Below are 16,451 nucleotides of genomic sequence, written 5' to 3' on the forward strand. Positions count from 1 at the left end.
GCAAGAAGATCTGACGCCTGTGCGACACACCCTTTGAGAGTAGAACAGAAGCGACAAGAGGAATATCCTGTAACACAGAAGTACAACCTATAACCTTTTTTAGTAGTCTGAAGCCAGAATGTTCAGAACATTTGCAGCCCGAGCAAACCTGATGCCGCCACACGGAGCAGCGCGAATCAGATATGGGCTTGCATGATGGCGTCGGATATGAAGTGGGCCGAGATTTGGCGGCCTCCAAAGAATCGTCCGTTTAAGCCTTCCACGGCATTTTTGGCAGACTCGACTGAGTCAAATCGCACGTAGATCTCGCCCTAAGTAAAGACCAATCAGGATGGCTTTGGAACGAATATGATAATGGACTTACCTCAGAGTCCTTCTCGACTTTGATAGCATCTATCTTGCCATATCGTCGCTCGCACTCCCCTTTGACGTCGTCAGCCAAGTCCTTGTCCCAATCACGTTCAATCTCACTGCAGGAGCCGTCAGAGTGACACAGGCACAAAGAAAGATACAGTCGTAGAAACGCACTCTGCAGGGTTGAACATATTCCTTAGTAGTACAGATTTGGACTGCATCATCTGAGGTATGTTGGGACGCGAACTGGAAGTGCATGAAGACAAAATCAGCTATCTATCTAGGTGTATATGGGAAGAATTGCCACGTACACAGGCTCCTCTCGCGTAGGTGCAGGCTCAATCCTAGCAAGTTTCTGCATTAGCGCTTGACGTGATGCTGCATTCAAATTACCGCCTGCGTTTTCAAACTCGATTAACATGGGCTTTCCGGAAGGAATGATCAAGAGTATCTACCTCCGGCTTCATCGAGAGAATCCTGCTGGGTATATTTAACGGAACCCTTTTCGTGAACAGTGTTCACGCGAAGCTGGTGTGAAAGTTAATCTAAGGGGGATGAACGAAAACTGAATAACGCACTGTACGGCCAGCGAGCTCAAAGCCCTCCATCTGCTCAAGAGCCATTTTCGCATCCTCGCGCCTCTTGTATCTGGGACCAAATTATTCGGATTGAGAAGTGTATGGTCGACGCAAACTTACTGAACGAAGGCGTATCCTTTGCTGCGCCCGGTCATAGGATCCCTATGAAGATCCACAAATTCAAGTTCTCCAAACGGCTCGAATACCTGCTTGATGTCTGATTCGGTAAGATTAAAGTGCAGAGAACCGACATAGAGCCTGACAGACGGTAAGTAATGAGATCACGACGGGGATTTGGAATACTCACTGCATAGGTCCGTGAGATGCGCTGACGCCAGGCGGAAGGTTGAGGCTCCTAAGTAAGATAGTATGATCACACGAAACCAAGCAAGTCACAAGCAACTCACCCATCCCCTGCATGGGTCCTATTTCTCTCGGATTCAGTAAACTGCACTTTGATAGGAAGACCCATGACAACCGTGCCCGAAAGAGCAATAGCTTTGTCGACGAGTTCAATTGTGCGTAACTCGACATAACCGATACTTTGACAGGTCAGTCTCGTATCACCAACAATCCTGAGCACTCACCCCTTGGAACGTCTCGACAGCCTGTCCGTTACAATCCTCGCATCCATGACACTTCCTTCGCCGAGATGATCTTCGAAGAAATAGCCCAGATCTCGCGCAGTAAGCCGCGCAGCCAACTGAGAAACGAAAACAGACCGCTGCTCCGAATCGTCTTCTTTGGGTTCATCTGGGTTGAAAGGCTCCTCGACAGGTGCCTCGTAACTGGGAGAAGCACGTCTACGGCGAGTAGTGTGAGACGGAGAAACATGCCCAGTACAAGCATTAAAGAATGTACATACTTGATAGCAGCAGCAGCAGCGGCAGCAGCATCGGCAGGGAGTGGAGGGTGGCTTCTACCGCGGCTGCTGTGGCGGTCCCTGTCATCGTCTGGGGGTGGACGTCTCCTTTCGTCCCGACGAGGACGCAGCGGGTCATCAAATTCGTCGCGAGGGTCGCGAGGCCTTGGCGGCCTATCAGGATATCTGCGATCTCGGTCGTAAGAGCGGTCTCGCCTTTCAGACCTACGACGTGGGCTATCACTCAGAGGCGGCGGAGGCGGTGGCGGCAGTCCAGCTTCGGGAGGAGGAGGCGGCAGAGTGTTCTCGCCCGCGCTCTCGTCGCGTCTCCTCTTCGAACGATCTTCATGGTCACGGTGTTCCGGAGAAGCATCCATGTCGTCCTCACGCCTGCGACGCTTCTCCCGAGGCTCCCTGTCGTCCTTGTCATAGTCCCTTTCCCTGTCACGATGACTGTGTCTGCTTTCTCCACGCTCACGTTCCCTGTCGCCGCGCCCGTCGCGACGCCTGTCTCTGTCCCTATCCCTGTCTCTGTCGCGATGTCCATCTCTGTGGGACCTCTCCCGAGACCGGTGACTCCTTTCACTGTAGCGATCACGGCTGCGGCTCCTTTTCCTTCGGTCGTCATCATGACCATCCTTGTCTCTGCGCCTTTCGCGCCTTTCACGGTCCCTGTCATGGTCTCGCTCTCGGGAGCGTGAGCGGTGCGACCGCCTGGTATGCAAGGTATCGGTCGAGCGGACCCTGCTCGCGTGTATGCGCTTGTGATTAGTACGTACAGGTTGCAAAGCAAAATGAACACCTACGATTTACGGTCCGGCGACCTATCGACGTCCATTTTTCCGTTGGGAGAGGACATTATAGCTTCGGAAGGCAGCAAAATGCGCGCACGGAGCAATTCCAGCTACGACCTGCACGCTTAGCGAAAGCTGCACTGGCCCGAAACTTGCAGCGCAGAAGCTTGAACTGAGTCTGAATCACCGGCATTCGCCGAGCTGTGTCTCGTCGAACCTCCTTCAAATCCGATGTCGAGTCAATAAAATACAGTGATCCAGTGATACATTGTTCTAAATAATCGATGCAATCCCTCTACTGCTTGAGCAAGTCGGCCAATCTACTCCTGACGCGCTTCTCAGCTTGCGCGAGCTCCATTTCCTCAGCTTTCTGGTACAACTGGTTCAGCGGGTTGTCCAAGCCCTCCTTCTCCAAATCGTTCTCGATCTGAGAGAACTCCTTGGTGAACTTCCCGTTGAGAATCTAGCAAATATATTTAGCGAGTTGCAGGAGGCGACGAGATGACCGACACAAGTTTACCTGGTTGTACAGGATGTTCTTGAAGTGTTCGCGAGCAGCAGTGCCATCGAGCTTCAATGCTCCGCTGAGCTGACCGTATTGCGATACGGTGGAATGGTGCTTCAACTAATGGACAATAGCTCTTAGCAGCGAAGTCGAGTACATAAGAGAACACGCGATACAAACCTGCGTAACGAAACCTTCGTCGGCTGCTGCCTCGAAGATCTCCGCGGGCTCTTTGGACATCCACCTGGATACTAGGGTCAGTAAGGAAAGAGGCACGCTGCCGATCCTCTTACATTTCATAGCAAAGCGCTTCGTCCGAGCAACCGGCCTCCTTCAGTACACTGAAGGCTTCGCTAGAGCGAAGGAGTCAGCCGAGAACACAAGAGGACGATATAGTTTGGGCATACCGGAAAAGCATGATGATATTTGGCCAGAGCGCCTGCTCGGCCATGAGATCCATGGCGGTCTCTTCGTATACCGAAGAGGCGATGGCTCCCAATTTCGTAGCGCCAATGCCGCGAGAAAGAGCCAGAGCAACCTTCAGGGCGTTTCCGGTGCCGTCTTGTTCAGCGGAAACAAAGCAAGGGAAGCCCTTGCCCTTCTGATACAGAGAGCGAACGGATGACCCAATCATCCGGGGCGCGACCATAACGACATCTTGGCTGGGCTTAAATTTTAAAAGCTTGAAGAACACATTATAACCACTTGCGACGCAGATAGCTGCGTTATCCTTCAACCTCGGGGCGAAAGTCTCATTGAAGACACGTGGCTGGACCTGGTCAGGGATCAGGAGGAAGACAACTGTATGACAGGTTGAGCAAGCAGACAGCTTTATAAGATTCGAATGAGCTTACCATCGGCGACTTCAGCAGCCTTTGCGAAATCGTGTTCGACGTTGAAACCTTTGGATTTGGCGTCCTCTGCATATGAGTCCGGCCGGTTGGCAATGATGATTCTTTCATTCGGGAAGCCGGTATCTCTCAGATTCTGGGCTTGAGCTGCCCCCTGGTTGCCGAAGCTATGTATCTCAGGTCAGCATCGTTTATTAGAGCGAGTACGAAGATAGATGGCACGTACCCAAGGAAGACGATGGTCTTGCCGTCAAGCACGGCGAGGTCAGCGTCCGAGTCGTAGTAGCTGCGAGGGTGTCAGTGTTGCTCGTGTGCAAGGTAAGACGTATCCGCCACTGACATCTTAGCAGAGCCCATAGCGAGGACGGTTCAGGGTAAGTGGAGACGAGGGAATCAAAGGTTTCTGCTATATGTGCTGACATATCTCGAGCTTATATAGCGATGCAAAATAGATAGAAGAGCGTGAATAGGACGTTGGGACCGGAATGGTTGTCCTTGCTCAGTCCCTGTGACAAGCAGGCCACCGGCGTTTGCGGCCCGCACCTCCTTGCCACAACTCGTGATCACGAGGAATTCAGACAAGCTGCAGCTTCGCCGGCTTCCCCTGCTCTTTATTTCAGGCTGAGATGGCCTGCTGCGATTCGAAAGATAGCCGCAATTGCACGGCATTTCTGTCGCTGTCGGTAGAATGTCGCTGCTCCCGGGGAAAGTCGTCTGCATAACCGGCGCCTCCAGAGGCATTGGACGCGGCTGCGCTCTCGAGTGCGCAAAACATGGTGCTGGCGGTCTCATTCTGCACTATTATGGGGACAAGGATACACAGGACGAGATACAGTCACTGAAGCAGGAGATAGAGGCCGTCAACCCGAGCACGAAAGTTGTGGCTGTCCCGGGCGATATCGCGGACCCCGAGACCTCCAAGAACGTATGGCCTTTGTCTGCACTCTGACATTCACATCTAACGCGACCTGCAGGTTGTTGAAGAAGGCGTAAAATCATTTGGACGTATAGGTACGCCCCACTTTTCCCGTCAAGAGTTTCATTATTGACCGTTTGTACAGACGTCCTGATCAGCAATGCTGGAATATGCCCGTTCTGGGACTTCTTGTCTATGCCTCATTCCGTCTGGGAGAGAACGCGACAAGTCAATCTGGATGGCTCATTCTACATTACACAGAGTGAGTACCCAATAACTTAAACCCTTGGGATCAGCCTTGACATCATACATAACATTCTCTATCAGGAGTAGCCAACCAGATGAAAGAGCAAACGCCCCAGGGTGGCTCGATCATCGGCATATCCTCCATCTCCGCGCTCGTAGGCGGCGGCCAGCAGGTGTATGTGTCACAGACCATGAAATTATGCGGCCACGTAGACCTGATTTCGTGAATCCAGACACTATACGCCCACGAAGGCCGGCATCCTTTCCTTAATGCAGAGTTGCGCAGTCGCACTCGGACCTTACAATATCAGAGCCAACGCCATCCTTCCTGGCACTATCGCTACTGATATAAACAAGGAGGACCTCTCGGACGCCGCGAAGCGTGAGGGCATGATCAAGAGAACATGTCTTGGAAGACTTGGCGGTGAGTCCGAGGGACCTGGTAGCTCCAAGTGTGACCTGCTGCTGATGATACCCGTTAGCCCCCGACGATATCGCCGGTCCAGCAGTATTCCTAGCGAGCGATCTCGCGAAATATGTGACGGGCGCGTCCTTGTTGGTGGACGGAGGCTTATTCGTGAACTTACAGTAAACCGACCACCGTCGGTGGATCCGACCTGACCATACAGTGTAGATTCGTAGATTGTAAGTTAGCTGTGCAAATACCAGAAGCAATGAAGTGTACATTTCCTGTGCAGGACCGTAGAGATATCCGGCCCGTTCGGACAGCTCGCGCATGACCTCGCTTATAGGGGCAACACATCCGCCAGAGGCTCTCCGTTGACAATCGCAGGTTCTGCATCGATAATCACGGTCACCCATCGAGCCCAGCCACTGCTCGGGTTGCGCCAGAGATGATTCGTGCCCTTCTGAATGACGACGTCTCCGGGGTTCTTGAGATGCGTCTCCGCTCCGTCCTCCAAGACAAGCGTCAGCTCGCCTTGGACTAGAAGACATACTGAGCACGGGTGCGATATATCAATGAGCGGAAGGTGCATACTGAGGATGTTGTAGTCAACTGAGCTTGACCTGTGCTGCACCGGATATCATGAGTTAAGGAACGAATCCGCGATATCATGCCAGCCCTCACCATCGGCGTAGCTGCTCCTGGCCCGAGATCGGTGTAACGGAAGCCTGCGCCGTTTGGGACCACCAGGCCGTTTCCTACATACCGGACGACGCCATCCTCGCTTTATGGCGGCCCGCGAGCAGCCGGGTTGAGCAATGCGAATGTAGGGGGATTAAAACCCGACGCACTCAAGATTATTGTCTTTGCCAGGGATAGGAGCGGACGCCCATATAGTGCCAACTCTCAGGCCTTCATTGCCACCCAACGCCTTGCAACATGGAGTGCTCTTAGTAGGATCTTTAGGCATTGAGAAAGTGTTTTACCTGGGATGGGATTCCTGTATCGCTTTGTATGATAGTAGATCCTCTGCTATCATGCGCAGTGACGACGCGACGCAAATCTGGGATCGTCGGTGAAGTGGCCATAGTGATAGTGAACTGCACACCCTGCAGCAGTGAGGGTATCCTGGATTTAAGGAACACATCGTTCCATGACAAGAATACCGCGAAGGCTCCGGCCCGGGGGAAAAAATCAATAAATATATCAGATGGAAGCAGTTGTATAGTGCAAGTAACGATGACATGGAAGAAGAACCTTCGACCAAGTGGCCCATTATACAGTAGCTGACGAGCGTCGCATGAGCCGACACGAGCAAAACACCACTGCTACATCAACCCTCTAACCCGTAACACCCTACCCAGGGAGCCAGATAGGAACCAGACTTCAAGGAGCGGTATCTGCCCGTCGTGAGGAATAGGGATGATCAGCTTGAGTTCAGTGATAATCAATAGATCACTTACAATAATAGTACTCATTAATCAAGGGAATCCAAGCTTGCACTACAGAGCCGAACAAGTTCAGCAACGGAATATTAGCCGTTTTATCCACGAAGGTCTCCAGCTTGGGCCTGGAAGAAAGGAATAGTCAGTAATAATCAGGTGAACCGGTACCACACAATATACCTAGTGAATTCCCTCCATATCGACCCGCGGAGCAGGTACCACAGGATATGCCTGTCTCTCCGCGCGTATTCCGCACGTTCAAGTTCTGAGGATGGCGACGGCGTACGCCGGAGATTTCGCGACAGGATTTCAATCATGATGGAAGTCATAAATGGCTGATTAGAGTGGGGGTCTCTGGACAGCAGAACCGCTAGTCAGGGAAGGATGTGAGTGAGAAATCGCATATGACCGATGATTGGGACATTACCATAAATCAGCGGTCGAATGGCATAGATGACTTCAGCAAGCCAGTCTTTCGGGCTTGAGAGAGTCTTCATCAACGCTGTCGGGGTCTTTACCGCTGAAATGGTGAGGGCCTTAGGGAGCAGATAATCTTCTACAGGGGAAGGCATCGAAAGCGGGGGTGGGGTAGTAAGGAGGGTGTGAGGCGGCAAAGCGGTATGGTTGTTCTTGAGATGATCCGGGGTAGAGATGGGAGATGAGGACCGAGGAGACGAAGGGGCAAGGGTAGGAGAGGACGTGTTGGAGGGCGGTAGTGTCGATGGGTCGAATTCCCTCTCCGGTATTGGGGGCGTGACCAGTGGTCTTCGGGTGATCCGAAGCAGAACGAGACGCAAAACAGCTCTGGACAGAAACTGTGAATCCTGGACCAATCTCCGTTACTGGGGCTTACTTGATGGATTCCAACAGAACTATTCCCCGCCATTTGTTCTTGGCTGATGCCTTTCGCTTCAAGCCCATCTCAATAACAAGCTCCACAAATCGTATTAGCTCCAGAGCTCTCGCCGCCCATTTGTATCGGTTGTCCCGGTCAGACCATGCACGGGTGTAGCGTGAGTGTAGTGAAGAAGGGATGAGAGGTCGATATTTGGGATCGTTATGGATGATGCGAGACAGCAAGGTGTCATGGTATAAACTCAATGTATTGAGCAAAGACACGACTACACCCGTGTTAGACAATGAGAGCGGAACAGCGAACGCTACTAACGAGCTTCTGAGGCCAGCTCAGCATCTTTGAACCTCCCTGGCAGGAACCACGAGAGTGACCTTATGGTCGATTCAACGCTTGAGATGGTAGAGACATTGTGAATCAGAAATGACTCGTAGCGAGCAATGGCGGATGACATGGGCAGCGAGGCAGAGTAGCACCTCCCCCGAGAGTACAAGTGCCTCCAGAGGATCGGTATGCGGGGCAAGGTGTGCCGTGCAATGTGATTTCCCCTGTTGAAATTCTCACGCCACCGTCATGCCACAAACCGTGGATGCGTGGCTAACTGTAATCCATTGCGTTTATTACGATTGGGACCACCTGTTCAAATTTATAGACGCACTCGCCTCTCGATTCAGAATAAACATACAAGAGCGCGAAGCACCGATGTGCGGTACAGGCCTAAGGGCTCCAAAGGGTAGGATCGACAGAGTTAATTTACTCGCGTGCGCGTGCCGATAAGTCCGCCTATAGTCACTCATAGTCACCGCAAATATTTGAAAGAGACTCGATCCTGGACGTGATTACTTCGATGTTGCGTCGCAGTCTGCCTCGTGTTACACGAGTAGCGAGCAGGTCTGATCCGACGACTTCAAGCACTGGAACGTGCCCGCCTTGATTGCCCTTTTTGTCGACCCAGTATGTAAGGGCTCCTTGCAGAACAATGCCTCGAGCTCGGGGCCTCGCGGACGTTTATTAGACAACACGCACTCTGATCCTGCTTGCCTCTTACCTTTGACAACCACGCTCTCCGACGGACATCGCTATGAGCAGGCAGGGCATACCCGGAAACTACCTCCAGACGAGCCCTGTCAGGGGACAGCTCGAACCTTTGGAGGGCAATACAAGGACCGGGTGGCGCTACCTGCAGTGCACGGATACCCCCAACGAACTCAAGGTAACGACATGCCCTATAGTCTCGAGTCATGTCTACGACGAATATCGTTCTTCAGGTTCTACTCCCTCCAAGGACAGCTCTACTCTATGCCAATCTCATCCGGCGAGAACAGGCGGAACTTGCCAAGGGCACATCCGCCAATTGGGAGCTCATCATGAGGATGCGACATCTCAAGGATCGCATGATCCGCAAATGTATGAGGCTGGCCCGCGTGTCACCGCCAAAGCAGTCGGTCACATTCAAGACCGTCCAAGCTCCTCCCGATTTCAGGTTGAAAGAGCTGGAGAAGTGGTTTAAGGAGGAACGGATTCCTGTAGAGGATGATGCTCCACCCGTGCGTCCTTCATCGATCCAGGAGACGCGTGCTAAACCGTCCTGTGATTGTGATATGTGTCGTCGACGACGCGCCTCTCAGAGTCGGCCCACGTCCCATGTATCGGTCTCAAGAACTGTCCCAAGGTCACAGCGTTCATCTGTTCGCTACTCTTACCGGATGGGTACGCCGCGGCCTGTCTCTACCAACCTGAGTTACGTCGAAGAAGATACTCGTCCTCCCGGACCTGGCTACTCTGAACCCGAAAGGGAGCCAACTCCGTTACCTCCACGAGTCGCTTCACCAGAAAGGATCCCCGTACGTTCTCCGTCGCCTTTACCCCATCCGTACCTGCATGAGGAACTAAACCCGGCCGATCCGTCTACCGCACCTGCACCGGACATTCTCCAGATGCCAGAACCAGAAGTAGACCGGATGCCCGAACCAGAGACGACCCAAATGCCAGTGCCTGAAATCCCGAACCCTCTCGGAGAGCCTATTCCCGTAGACATTGCGGCGCCTTTGAATCAAGATCTTCCACCACGTCCCAACATCCCCCGGCGTCGGAGCAGCCTGAAGTCGGCTAATGCCCTCAACAGGTTCAGTAATGGCAGCGTCAAGACCGTTGCGTGGGCCATGGACCGTGACTGGCTTGATCAGGTCGCTAAGTACGAGGACGCGATAGCTGCGCTAGAAGGCACAGGTCAGTAAGCCCCAGGTCTACTCCTTACTCCATGTTAACATGGTGCTGGGCTGTGTAGGTAATGAAGTCGAGGAAATCAAGGCATCCTATCGAGTCCAGATCGGTGAAATCAGGGGCTTACGGCAACATATCTCCGATGGCCTAGCCAGATTGCAGCGCGAAGTAGAGCGACTACGGCTGAGCGAAGACATCATGCGTGGCCTGGAGGACCGCATCCAATCGAATTATGATGCTTTGCAAGATAAACAAACCCAGTATCAGTCGACTGGTATGTCCCATCTCGCGCTGGTAGTTCGTGGACGTCTTGGCACACCTAATGGATATTTACAGTGAACGCCGTGATAGAGGAGTCAAAGCGCGTTGTTGACCTCTGCGATCGCAAGAGGGTTCAGCAGAATCTATAATGTCGTTCCCAATCGTCAGACTGATCCTTCTAATAGCACGAGTTATACCGAGCATATACATATACTAATATGTGCGAAGCCCCACTCAAACTTGCTTGAGTCACTGTTCAGGGATGGCTTGGATGTGGAATACCAGAACAAATGACACTAAAGCTTGATGATCAGGACATCGAAGTTGACTCATGTCGTTGACTTGAACCGTATACGCAGTGCAGAAAGCGTACACACATTGGCAAATGCATACCTCCTTGTTCTCCGTCATGGGAGTAAAATTCAGACAATTCAAAATAGTGCAAGAAGTCAATTTACTAGATTAGAGGTCAAACATCATCTGATCATCGGCCAAATGAAGGGGATCTACGCATTATAGCGAGTTACGGGTATCTTACAGACGATACAAGGGGTATAGACGCGCAGCGCCGCCGCTCAGTCACAGAACCCATCCGCATCGTCTCGCTTAACAGTACCTGAGAGTGCCTATATGGATGGAAGACATAAGCACGAGACGGCACTCAAAGCACCAAGGGCATACTCACCGATCCAGCGACGCCCTCTACGGTGCTAACCACACCGCCAACTACACCACCGACTGCTGAAACTACAGGTGCCGCCACGCCTTCAACAGTTCCAACAACACCGTCGACGACGCCAGAAATGGGGTCCGTAGACTCCGTAGTGTTAGCCTGGCGAACCTGCAGTCCAGTCGTACCCTCTACAGTGTTAACCACAGGAGCAGCCACACCCTCAACGGTCTTAACTACGCCATTAACGACGTTCGTCACCGGTGCCAAGGGGCTGTCACCTCTTGCGCCGAGACCAGTTGCCCCCTCCACAGTCGAGACTATCGGGGAAGCAACACCCTCGACAGTGTTGACGACACCATCTACGACGTTCGTAACGGGAGCCAGGAGGCCGTCGTCCCGAACTTGAAGCCCAGTTGCACCCTCCACAGTCGAGACAACAGGAGCAGCAATGCCCTCTACTGTGCTAACGACACCGTTGACGACGTCAGTCACAGGAGCAACAGGACTATCGCCTCGGGCACGGAGGCCAGTGACATCGTCAACAGTGGAGGCAACGCCGCCCACAACACCGCCAGCAGCAGATAACACTGGCCCAGTGACTTCCCCTACAGTGTCCACGACACCCGACACTAGACCCTCGTCACGGGTCTGGAACTGCGAAAGGCCGTCAACGGATGTCTACAACATGGCGAAGTTACAACCCACCTGCGGGGTAGCGCTACTAATTGGAACAGCGCTTGACGAGGCTTGCGAAGACACGCTCGACTGCAAATTTCAGATCAAATGGAGGAACGAGAAAGGGAATATATTTCTTACCACTACCGCCACTGGAGCACGGGTGGCTGAGACTACTACAGATGACGCGTTGGCGATCACTGAAGATGAAGGAAGAGAGGGCGAGACCTGTCTAGCTCCGTCAGAGGGGATCATACGGCGCAAGGATGGGAGAGCTCGTTAACTTACGGAAGACACCGCGGAAGCGATCTAAGTAGGGGTCGTGGTGAGAATCGGGCCACAATGCTACCACGCGAGATGAAATTTACCTCGGACGTCTCAGAGGGAGAGATGGAGAAAGAGGTTGCCGTCGGTGGTGATTCGCTCTTTAGCACGACATCAGCGGACTGTGGACATGAATTGGCTGAGCTGACGACGTCGCGGCTGAACAGTATGCCGACGACATTACCTTCGAAGCTATGTTGCGAGCAACGAGGCCCTGCAGGTAGGATATAATCAACGGCAGATAGAACCAGCGAGTAAGAGATGGCGCACAAGTGCAGGGTGTCCCGCGACGGGGGCAGCATACGCAAAGTCGAGACCCACGGCTACAGCAGCCAGGACAGCAGGAGTTACGGTGAACAACATTGTGTAAAACGAGAGCGAGGATATGATAAAGAACGAACTGTCGGTGGTACAGAAGACACTGCGAGTGACGTTCGATACCAGACCGAGACGACTGAGGAACGACTGGGGGGATATTTCTGAGGAAAAGACTGGATACCACTGAGGCTTATATGCGGTTTCTGTCTATGATGCGTGAGTCCCTCGAAACGCAGCGGATGTCCGTCTGACATAACGTTGCTGGAAGAACTCCAACACCTTAGATGTTCGCTGTGGGGTATGTTTTAGCGCACCCTGACGACGAAGGGTCAGTGAAGCTTAACCGTTGGAGACTTTGACAAACGGAAGTGAGGGATGAACTTGACAACATACCAAATACGGTAACCGAGTGCTTCTTTCATTTACGTGGTCGCTTCAGTCGCTTGTCCCGTCCGAAACGTTTTCGTGAGCGGAGCTGTTGCAGCGATGGCGCATCGTACGAGAACGCACGGCCGACTGACAGAAAGTCCACGTAGCCCTATAGCCTAGCCCTATAGCCCTGGTCCATGGCCCTCGGAGGGCTATAGGGCTATGAGGCTACGAGTCCGTAGCCCCGGGCCACGGGGCTATGAAGACAAAAGTGGACGGGCTATGGGAGTCCGTTACGTCTATGGCCCGGAGCTATGTGACAAGGCCGAAGGGTCCCGCAGTGTATATATACTGTTGCGCGAGGTGCATTCGACGCCCTCATAGACGACGTAGGGCGCTGTAGACTATTTTTACCCATACAAATTGACTGTACTGCAAGACCTATTTATGTATTGAAGGATAATGGACTCGATAAACGATACAGGATGGAATCTGGAATCTGCAGCTTGTCGCGTATGTGGCATACAGGTCTCGCGCTTAGCAGAGTATTAATCGCGCACCCTAACGGGTCTACAACCGTCTGAAGTTTTCTGGATTCATACGTGACAGCGGCAACACTATTAGTACTACACAACTTGTTAACTTCGAAGTGGGCGTGAGCTACTGATTGCAGTTTCATTGTTAAATGTTTTCATTGACCAGTACTATACGTATTTTATAGGTACTATATAACATATTAACACTGTACCTACATGCGCGAGGGGGTCGAACGACGTGCAGCGCGTCGGAATGAGCATCAGTATATATACCCGCCACATTCACCGCTCTCGCTCCATGTTCTGTGACGATCAAAGGGCTCGCTTGCGAGCGCCCGAGAGGCCCCGAGGGGGCCAGCAAGCCGGCTTGCTGTCCTACCCCAGACAGGGCTAAGAAGTTACGAAGTCTATGTAGCCCGATGACAAATGGGCTATGGGCCATGGGCTATAGGGCTACGTGGACTTTGTGTCAGCCGGCCGGGTCCTCTGCATCGTACGGCTTCCTCCTTCCCAAATTTCGTCATTATGGTATTCTACGGATACATTCGGTGTCCATGACGGCTCTACGAGAGTCGACGGCAACGACGAAGAGGGTCCTATAGGTATGGCGGATATCAATGTCGCGACATATCAGTAAATCCGTCGAATCACCAGGCAGAACTCTAATGCACAACTCATCACTTCGGCACTACAGCATAGTAGTTCGTCTCCTTTTCGATCGCACCCACCAATACCGGACGAGACAGCCGTACAGGCATAAGGCAACCACGGCGATTGAGAGGACGACGTAGAACATATTATACGGGTATCCAGGTTCTTGTCCATTAGTAGGTACTGTAACGTTCATCGAGAAACAACCTTGGAGTGTTCGCTCAGAGAGGCGACAATACAATTCTTCTTTGATAACGACGTACCTATCACTGCCTGGCAGCATAAAACCGCTATACTGACGATTGAAAGAACCATGATGGCCTTATCACTTCCTTGCTTGGTTGTTGAGACAGAGACACGAAGTTGTGATAAATATGTGGGATGAAGCTGGCTGAGTATACGTTCATAATGTACCAGGGAATGCTGCAGAGTCAAGATATGATCTGCAACCGTAACCGTTTACAGCCATATCCAGCGAAACCAAGGGGTGTGCGTACCTTGCACGTCGCCCATGTACATCGCCACCTCGATTTCGTCGCCCGCACCGGTCCCCTTCGGTAGCGCACCTTCATTCAATAGACGCTTTTTGATCTGAGCTACCACCTCATGCTTAGTACTCAGCAGACGTGTGGACGTTGTCAAGAGTCTCCGAGCCTTCGCCATCCGACGCAACGTCATCGCAGTGCTCGACATCGCGGACTTGGTTTCGGTGGAGATCTGGGCTTTGGGAAGAATCCTCGACCGGATGGCTCGTCTCAGCCGCCGCACCAGCAGAGGAATGGTAGGTGTGGGATCGGCAAAGCGGGTCCGCGTGCGTTCCGCGGGTGCGAGTCGCTTCTCTTCGTCCTTAGGATGAGCGTCTGATGGCTTCTCCGGCATCTGGAAGTTGGGAGTTACCACCTCTGGCAAAGGACTCTCCTTAAGCCGCAAATGGTTATCAGAGAATACGAGGTCTTCAATTGCTGCAATCTCCATCTCTATTCCTTCTTGAAACGGGAAGAAAGAATCGACAATGGAGTCCAGGATGCCGTGTGCAATCCAATCTGGGATATTATACAGATGAGAAGAAGCAGTCGTAAAAGAGTTAGTGGCACCTACCGGAAGAGGCGTTGGATACGTTGACATCTTCATCCATTAATAGCAATTTATTTCGAACGCGATCAGTATGCTCTGCAGATATGTTAGCAGGATTTATAAGTAGTCTAATTAAATCAACGGGTAGTAACCTGAGATATCCGAATAGTGAAACTGGAACAGGGAAACAACTGAGAATCGTATAGTTACGTGCGATGCTGACCACTTACAGAAATAACACCTTCTCGGAAGACTACTAGATACACCATAGCTTCGCCGACGAAGCCTTCATCTTGAGGAAAATACGTATCGCCATTGAGTTGGGAGCGGAAGAAGCGTTCTTGCGTCTTGACACTTTCTAGGGCTTTAAATACGATAAAATAGTAACCAAGTTTTGGGAACAGTTCGAGTTTCTCCCGAGGATCTTGTTGTAATATATCTTCTAGAGTTAGAGGATGAATATGCAAAAGCTAAGCGATGATATTAGACGGAGTTTGCATCTCGCAAGCAGTCATCGCATTACCTGCCCAATAGCTTTCATATCTTCCCACGTTGGGCTGGCCACATCCAGCCACCATGCCCTCTGGGGAAAGACCTGGCGAGCTTTGCTGGCAGGTGTCGATGTACCGGAAGAAGGGGTAGTACGCCCTGGATCGACTCCGTTTTCCTTCCGTTTTCCTTTCTTCATTAAATGCAAGACAGTCAAATCCGGGAAAGACGAGGGACGAGACTTCGGATCAAGGTCATTTGGGATCATATAGTCATGGTGGGGGAGGATACTACCGCCGTTTCTCGTAGTCTCAGCCCTTGGACGAGGTGCGGCAATGCGCTCATAATGTCTTTGAACTTTCGTGGATCTCTTCAGCGCGGCTTCGAGATGATGAAGGACAATAGGAAGAGACGTCGTCCGTGCTACTCTTTCGGGCACAGGCCGTTTCGTAGCTTTCTCTCTCGCGTCTGAGATGCCAAGACCACTCGAGAGAGATTTAGGCAGATACAGAGTGAATTCACGAGCTGTGTAACGTGATTCTTCGCGAGCCTTGATGCGAGCAGCGACCTCGCGCTCTGACTGCAGATTGCTAGTCAGAGTTGCCAGGCTAGGCCTCCGTCTGCGTCGTCTGGACAGGGACTTCGGTCCTGTGCGCACGGATGACGCCGATGAGATGGAGGACGCGGTGGAGGAGACGGAGGGATTATTTCGAGCCCATCTTGCGATAGCATGCTCTACCACAGCAGCAATGGCACCTAGTCTCCGCCCAATCAGGGAACTGTCCGAGGAGCTACTGGAGGCAGTAGACGTGGTGGATACGGAGTCGGCGTCAGGCGTAGCGGGTCGGCGTGGGGGGTCACCTCTATAGATATCTGAACCTTCTTCGGAAGGCTCTGCATGCAGAGCAAAGTCCTTGGCCACGACAGCATGCCGTTCATCGACGGATGTCAAGTCTGTGCGATCGGGACCAGGAGACCGAACAACACCCAGCTCGAAGGACATGGCGATCAGGGAAGCGGAAAATGCCAGCACGCGTTGTCGGGAGTA

General features: G+C 52.3%; 8 protein-coding genes across 8 annotated transcripts; 2 read left to right on the forward strand and 6 right to left on the reverse strand.

Moving 5' to 3' along the window:
• Positions 1 to 176: 176 nt before the first annotated feature.
• GLOTRDRAFT_32227 (splicing factor, CC1-like protein) lies at positions 177 to 2,171 on the reverse strand (the record flags this gene model as incomplete). The annotated part of the gene is made up of 11 exons (XM_007862105.1): positions 177 to 311; positions 365 to 470; positions 529 to 600; positions 666 to 750; positions 810 to 882; positions 933 to 1,002; positions 1,053 to 1,190; positions 1,240 to 1,287; positions 1,340 to 1,474; positions 1,520 to 1,735; positions 1,798 to 2,171. The coding sequence occupies 11 exons, from the start codon at positions 2,169 to 2,171 to the stop codon at positions 177 to 179; spliced, it is 1,452 nt and encodes a 483-aa protein (XP_007860296.1).
• A 593-nt stretch (positions 2,172 to 2,764) lies between these two features.
• Positions 2,765 to 4,349, reverse strand: GLOTRDRAFT_135315 (IlvN-domain-containing protein). Its single transcript, XM_007862836.1, has 8 exons — positions 4,285 to 4,349; positions 4,171 to 4,230; positions 3,948 to 4,111; positions 3,501 to 3,894; positions 3,387 to 3,446; positions 3,274 to 3,337; positions 3,109 to 3,213; positions 2,765 to 3,051 (listed from the first exon to the last, which is right to left on the reverse strand). The coding sequence occupies exons 1-8, from the start codon at positions 4,299 to 4,301 to the stop codon at positions 2,884 to 2,886; spliced, it is 1,032 nt and encodes a 343-aa protein (XP_007861027.1). The 5' UTR covers positions 4,302 to 4,349; the 3' UTR covers positions 2,765 to 2,883.
• A 283-nt stretch (positions 4,350 to 4,632) lies between these two features.
• Positions 4,633 to 5,800, forward strand: GLOTRDRAFT_53059 (NAD P-binding protein; the record flags this gene model as incomplete). The annotated part of the gene is made up of 6 exons (XM_007862191.1): positions 4,633 to 4,869; positions 4,919 to 4,955; positions 5,006 to 5,122; positions 5,188 to 5,281; positions 5,340 to 5,530; positions 5,589 to 5,800. The coding sequence occupies 6 exons, from the start codon at positions 4,633 to 4,635 to the stop codon at positions 5,696 to 5,698; spliced, it is 786 nt and encodes a 261-aa protein (XP_007860382.1). The 3' UTR covers positions 5,699 to 5,800.
• On the reverse strand, positions 5,780 to 6,225 carry GLOTRDRAFT_109082 (uncharacterized protein). Its single transcript, XM_007862837.1, has 3 exons — positions 6,197 to 6,225; positions 6,107 to 6,140; positions 5,780 to 6,052 (listed from the first exon to the last, which is right to left on the reverse strand). The coding sequence occupies exons 1-3, from the start codon at positions 6,197 to 6,199 to the stop codon at positions 5,853 to 5,855; spliced, it is 237 nt and encodes a 78-aa protein (XP_007861028.1). The 5' UTR covers positions 6,200 to 6,225; the 3' UTR covers positions 5,780 to 5,852.
• Positions 6,226 to 6,726: 501 nt separating this feature from the next.
• Positions 6,727 to 8,293, reverse strand: GLOTRDRAFT_135318 (peroxisome membrane protein). The gene is made up of 6 exons (XM_007862838.1): positions 8,126 to 8,293; positions 7,811 to 8,078; positions 7,385 to 7,761; positions 7,138 to 7,327; positions 6,976 to 7,082; positions 6,727 to 6,912 (listed from the first exon to the last, which is right to left on the reverse strand). The coding sequence occupies exons 1-6, from the start codon at positions 8,262 to 8,264 to the stop codon at positions 6,899 to 6,901; spliced, it is 1,095 nt and encodes a 364-aa protein (XP_007861029.1). The 5' UTR covers positions 8,265 to 8,293; the 3' UTR covers positions 6,727 to 6,898.
• Positions 8,294 to 8,891: 598 nt separating this feature from the next.
• Positions 8,892 to 10,579, forward strand: GLOTRDRAFT_68519 (uncharacterized protein; the record flags this gene model as incomplete). The annotated part of the gene is made up of 6 exons (XM_007862839.1): positions 8,892 to 9,023; positions 9,079 to 9,357; positions 9,439 to 9,654; positions 9,748 to 10,039; positions 10,098 to 10,307; positions 10,370 to 10,579. 6 exons carry the CDS (start codon positions 8,892 to 8,894, stop codon positions 10,441 to 10,443), a joined length of 1,203 nt encoding a protein of 400 aa, XP_007861030.1. The 3' UTR covers positions 10,444 to 10,579.
• A 157-nt stretch (positions 10,580 to 10,736) lies between these two features.
• On the reverse strand, positions 10,737 to 12,772 carry GLOTRDRAFT_109084 (uncharacterized protein). The gene is made up of 9 exons (XM_007862840.1): positions 12,678 to 12,772; positions 12,237 to 12,599; positions 12,151 to 12,180; positions 12,011 to 12,088; positions 11,931 to 11,951; positions 11,784 to 11,870; positions 11,673 to 11,732; positions 10,980 to 11,621; positions 10,737 to 10,920 (listed from the first exon to the last, which is right to left on the reverse strand). The coding sequence occupies exons 2-9, from the start codon at positions 12,327 to 12,329 to the stop codon at positions 10,870 to 10,872; spliced, it is 1,062 nt and encodes a 353-aa protein (XP_007861031.1). The 5' UTR covers positions 12,330 to 12,599; positions 12,678 to 12,772; the 3' UTR covers positions 10,737 to 10,869.
• Positions 12,773 to 13,877: 1,105 nt separating this feature from the next.
• GLOTRDRAFT_31418 (uncharacterized protein) lies at positions 13,878 to 15,602 on the reverse strand (the record flags this gene model as incomplete). The annotated part of the gene is made up of 7 exons (XM_007862060.1): positions 13,878 to 14,047; positions 14,104 to 14,283; positions 14,338 to 14,883; positions 14,939 to 15,010; positions 15,067 to 15,088; positions 15,145 to 15,384; positions 15,438 to 15,602. 7 exons carry the CDS (start codon positions 15,600 to 15,602, stop codon positions 13,878 to 13,880), a joined length of 1,395 nt encoding a protein of 464 aa, XP_007860251.1.
• Positions 15,603 to 16,451: the final 849 nt, after the last annotated feature.

This window comes from Gloeophyllum trabeum (genome assembly GCF_000344685.1).
Source record: "Gloeophyllum trabeum ATCC 11539 unplaced genomic scaffold GLOTRscaffold_00001, whole genome shotgun sequence".
NCBI classification, from domain to species: domain Eukaryota; kingdom Fungi; phylum Basidiomycota; class Agaricomycetes; order Gloeophyllales; family Gloeophyllaceae; genus Gloeophyllum; species Gloeophyllum trabeum.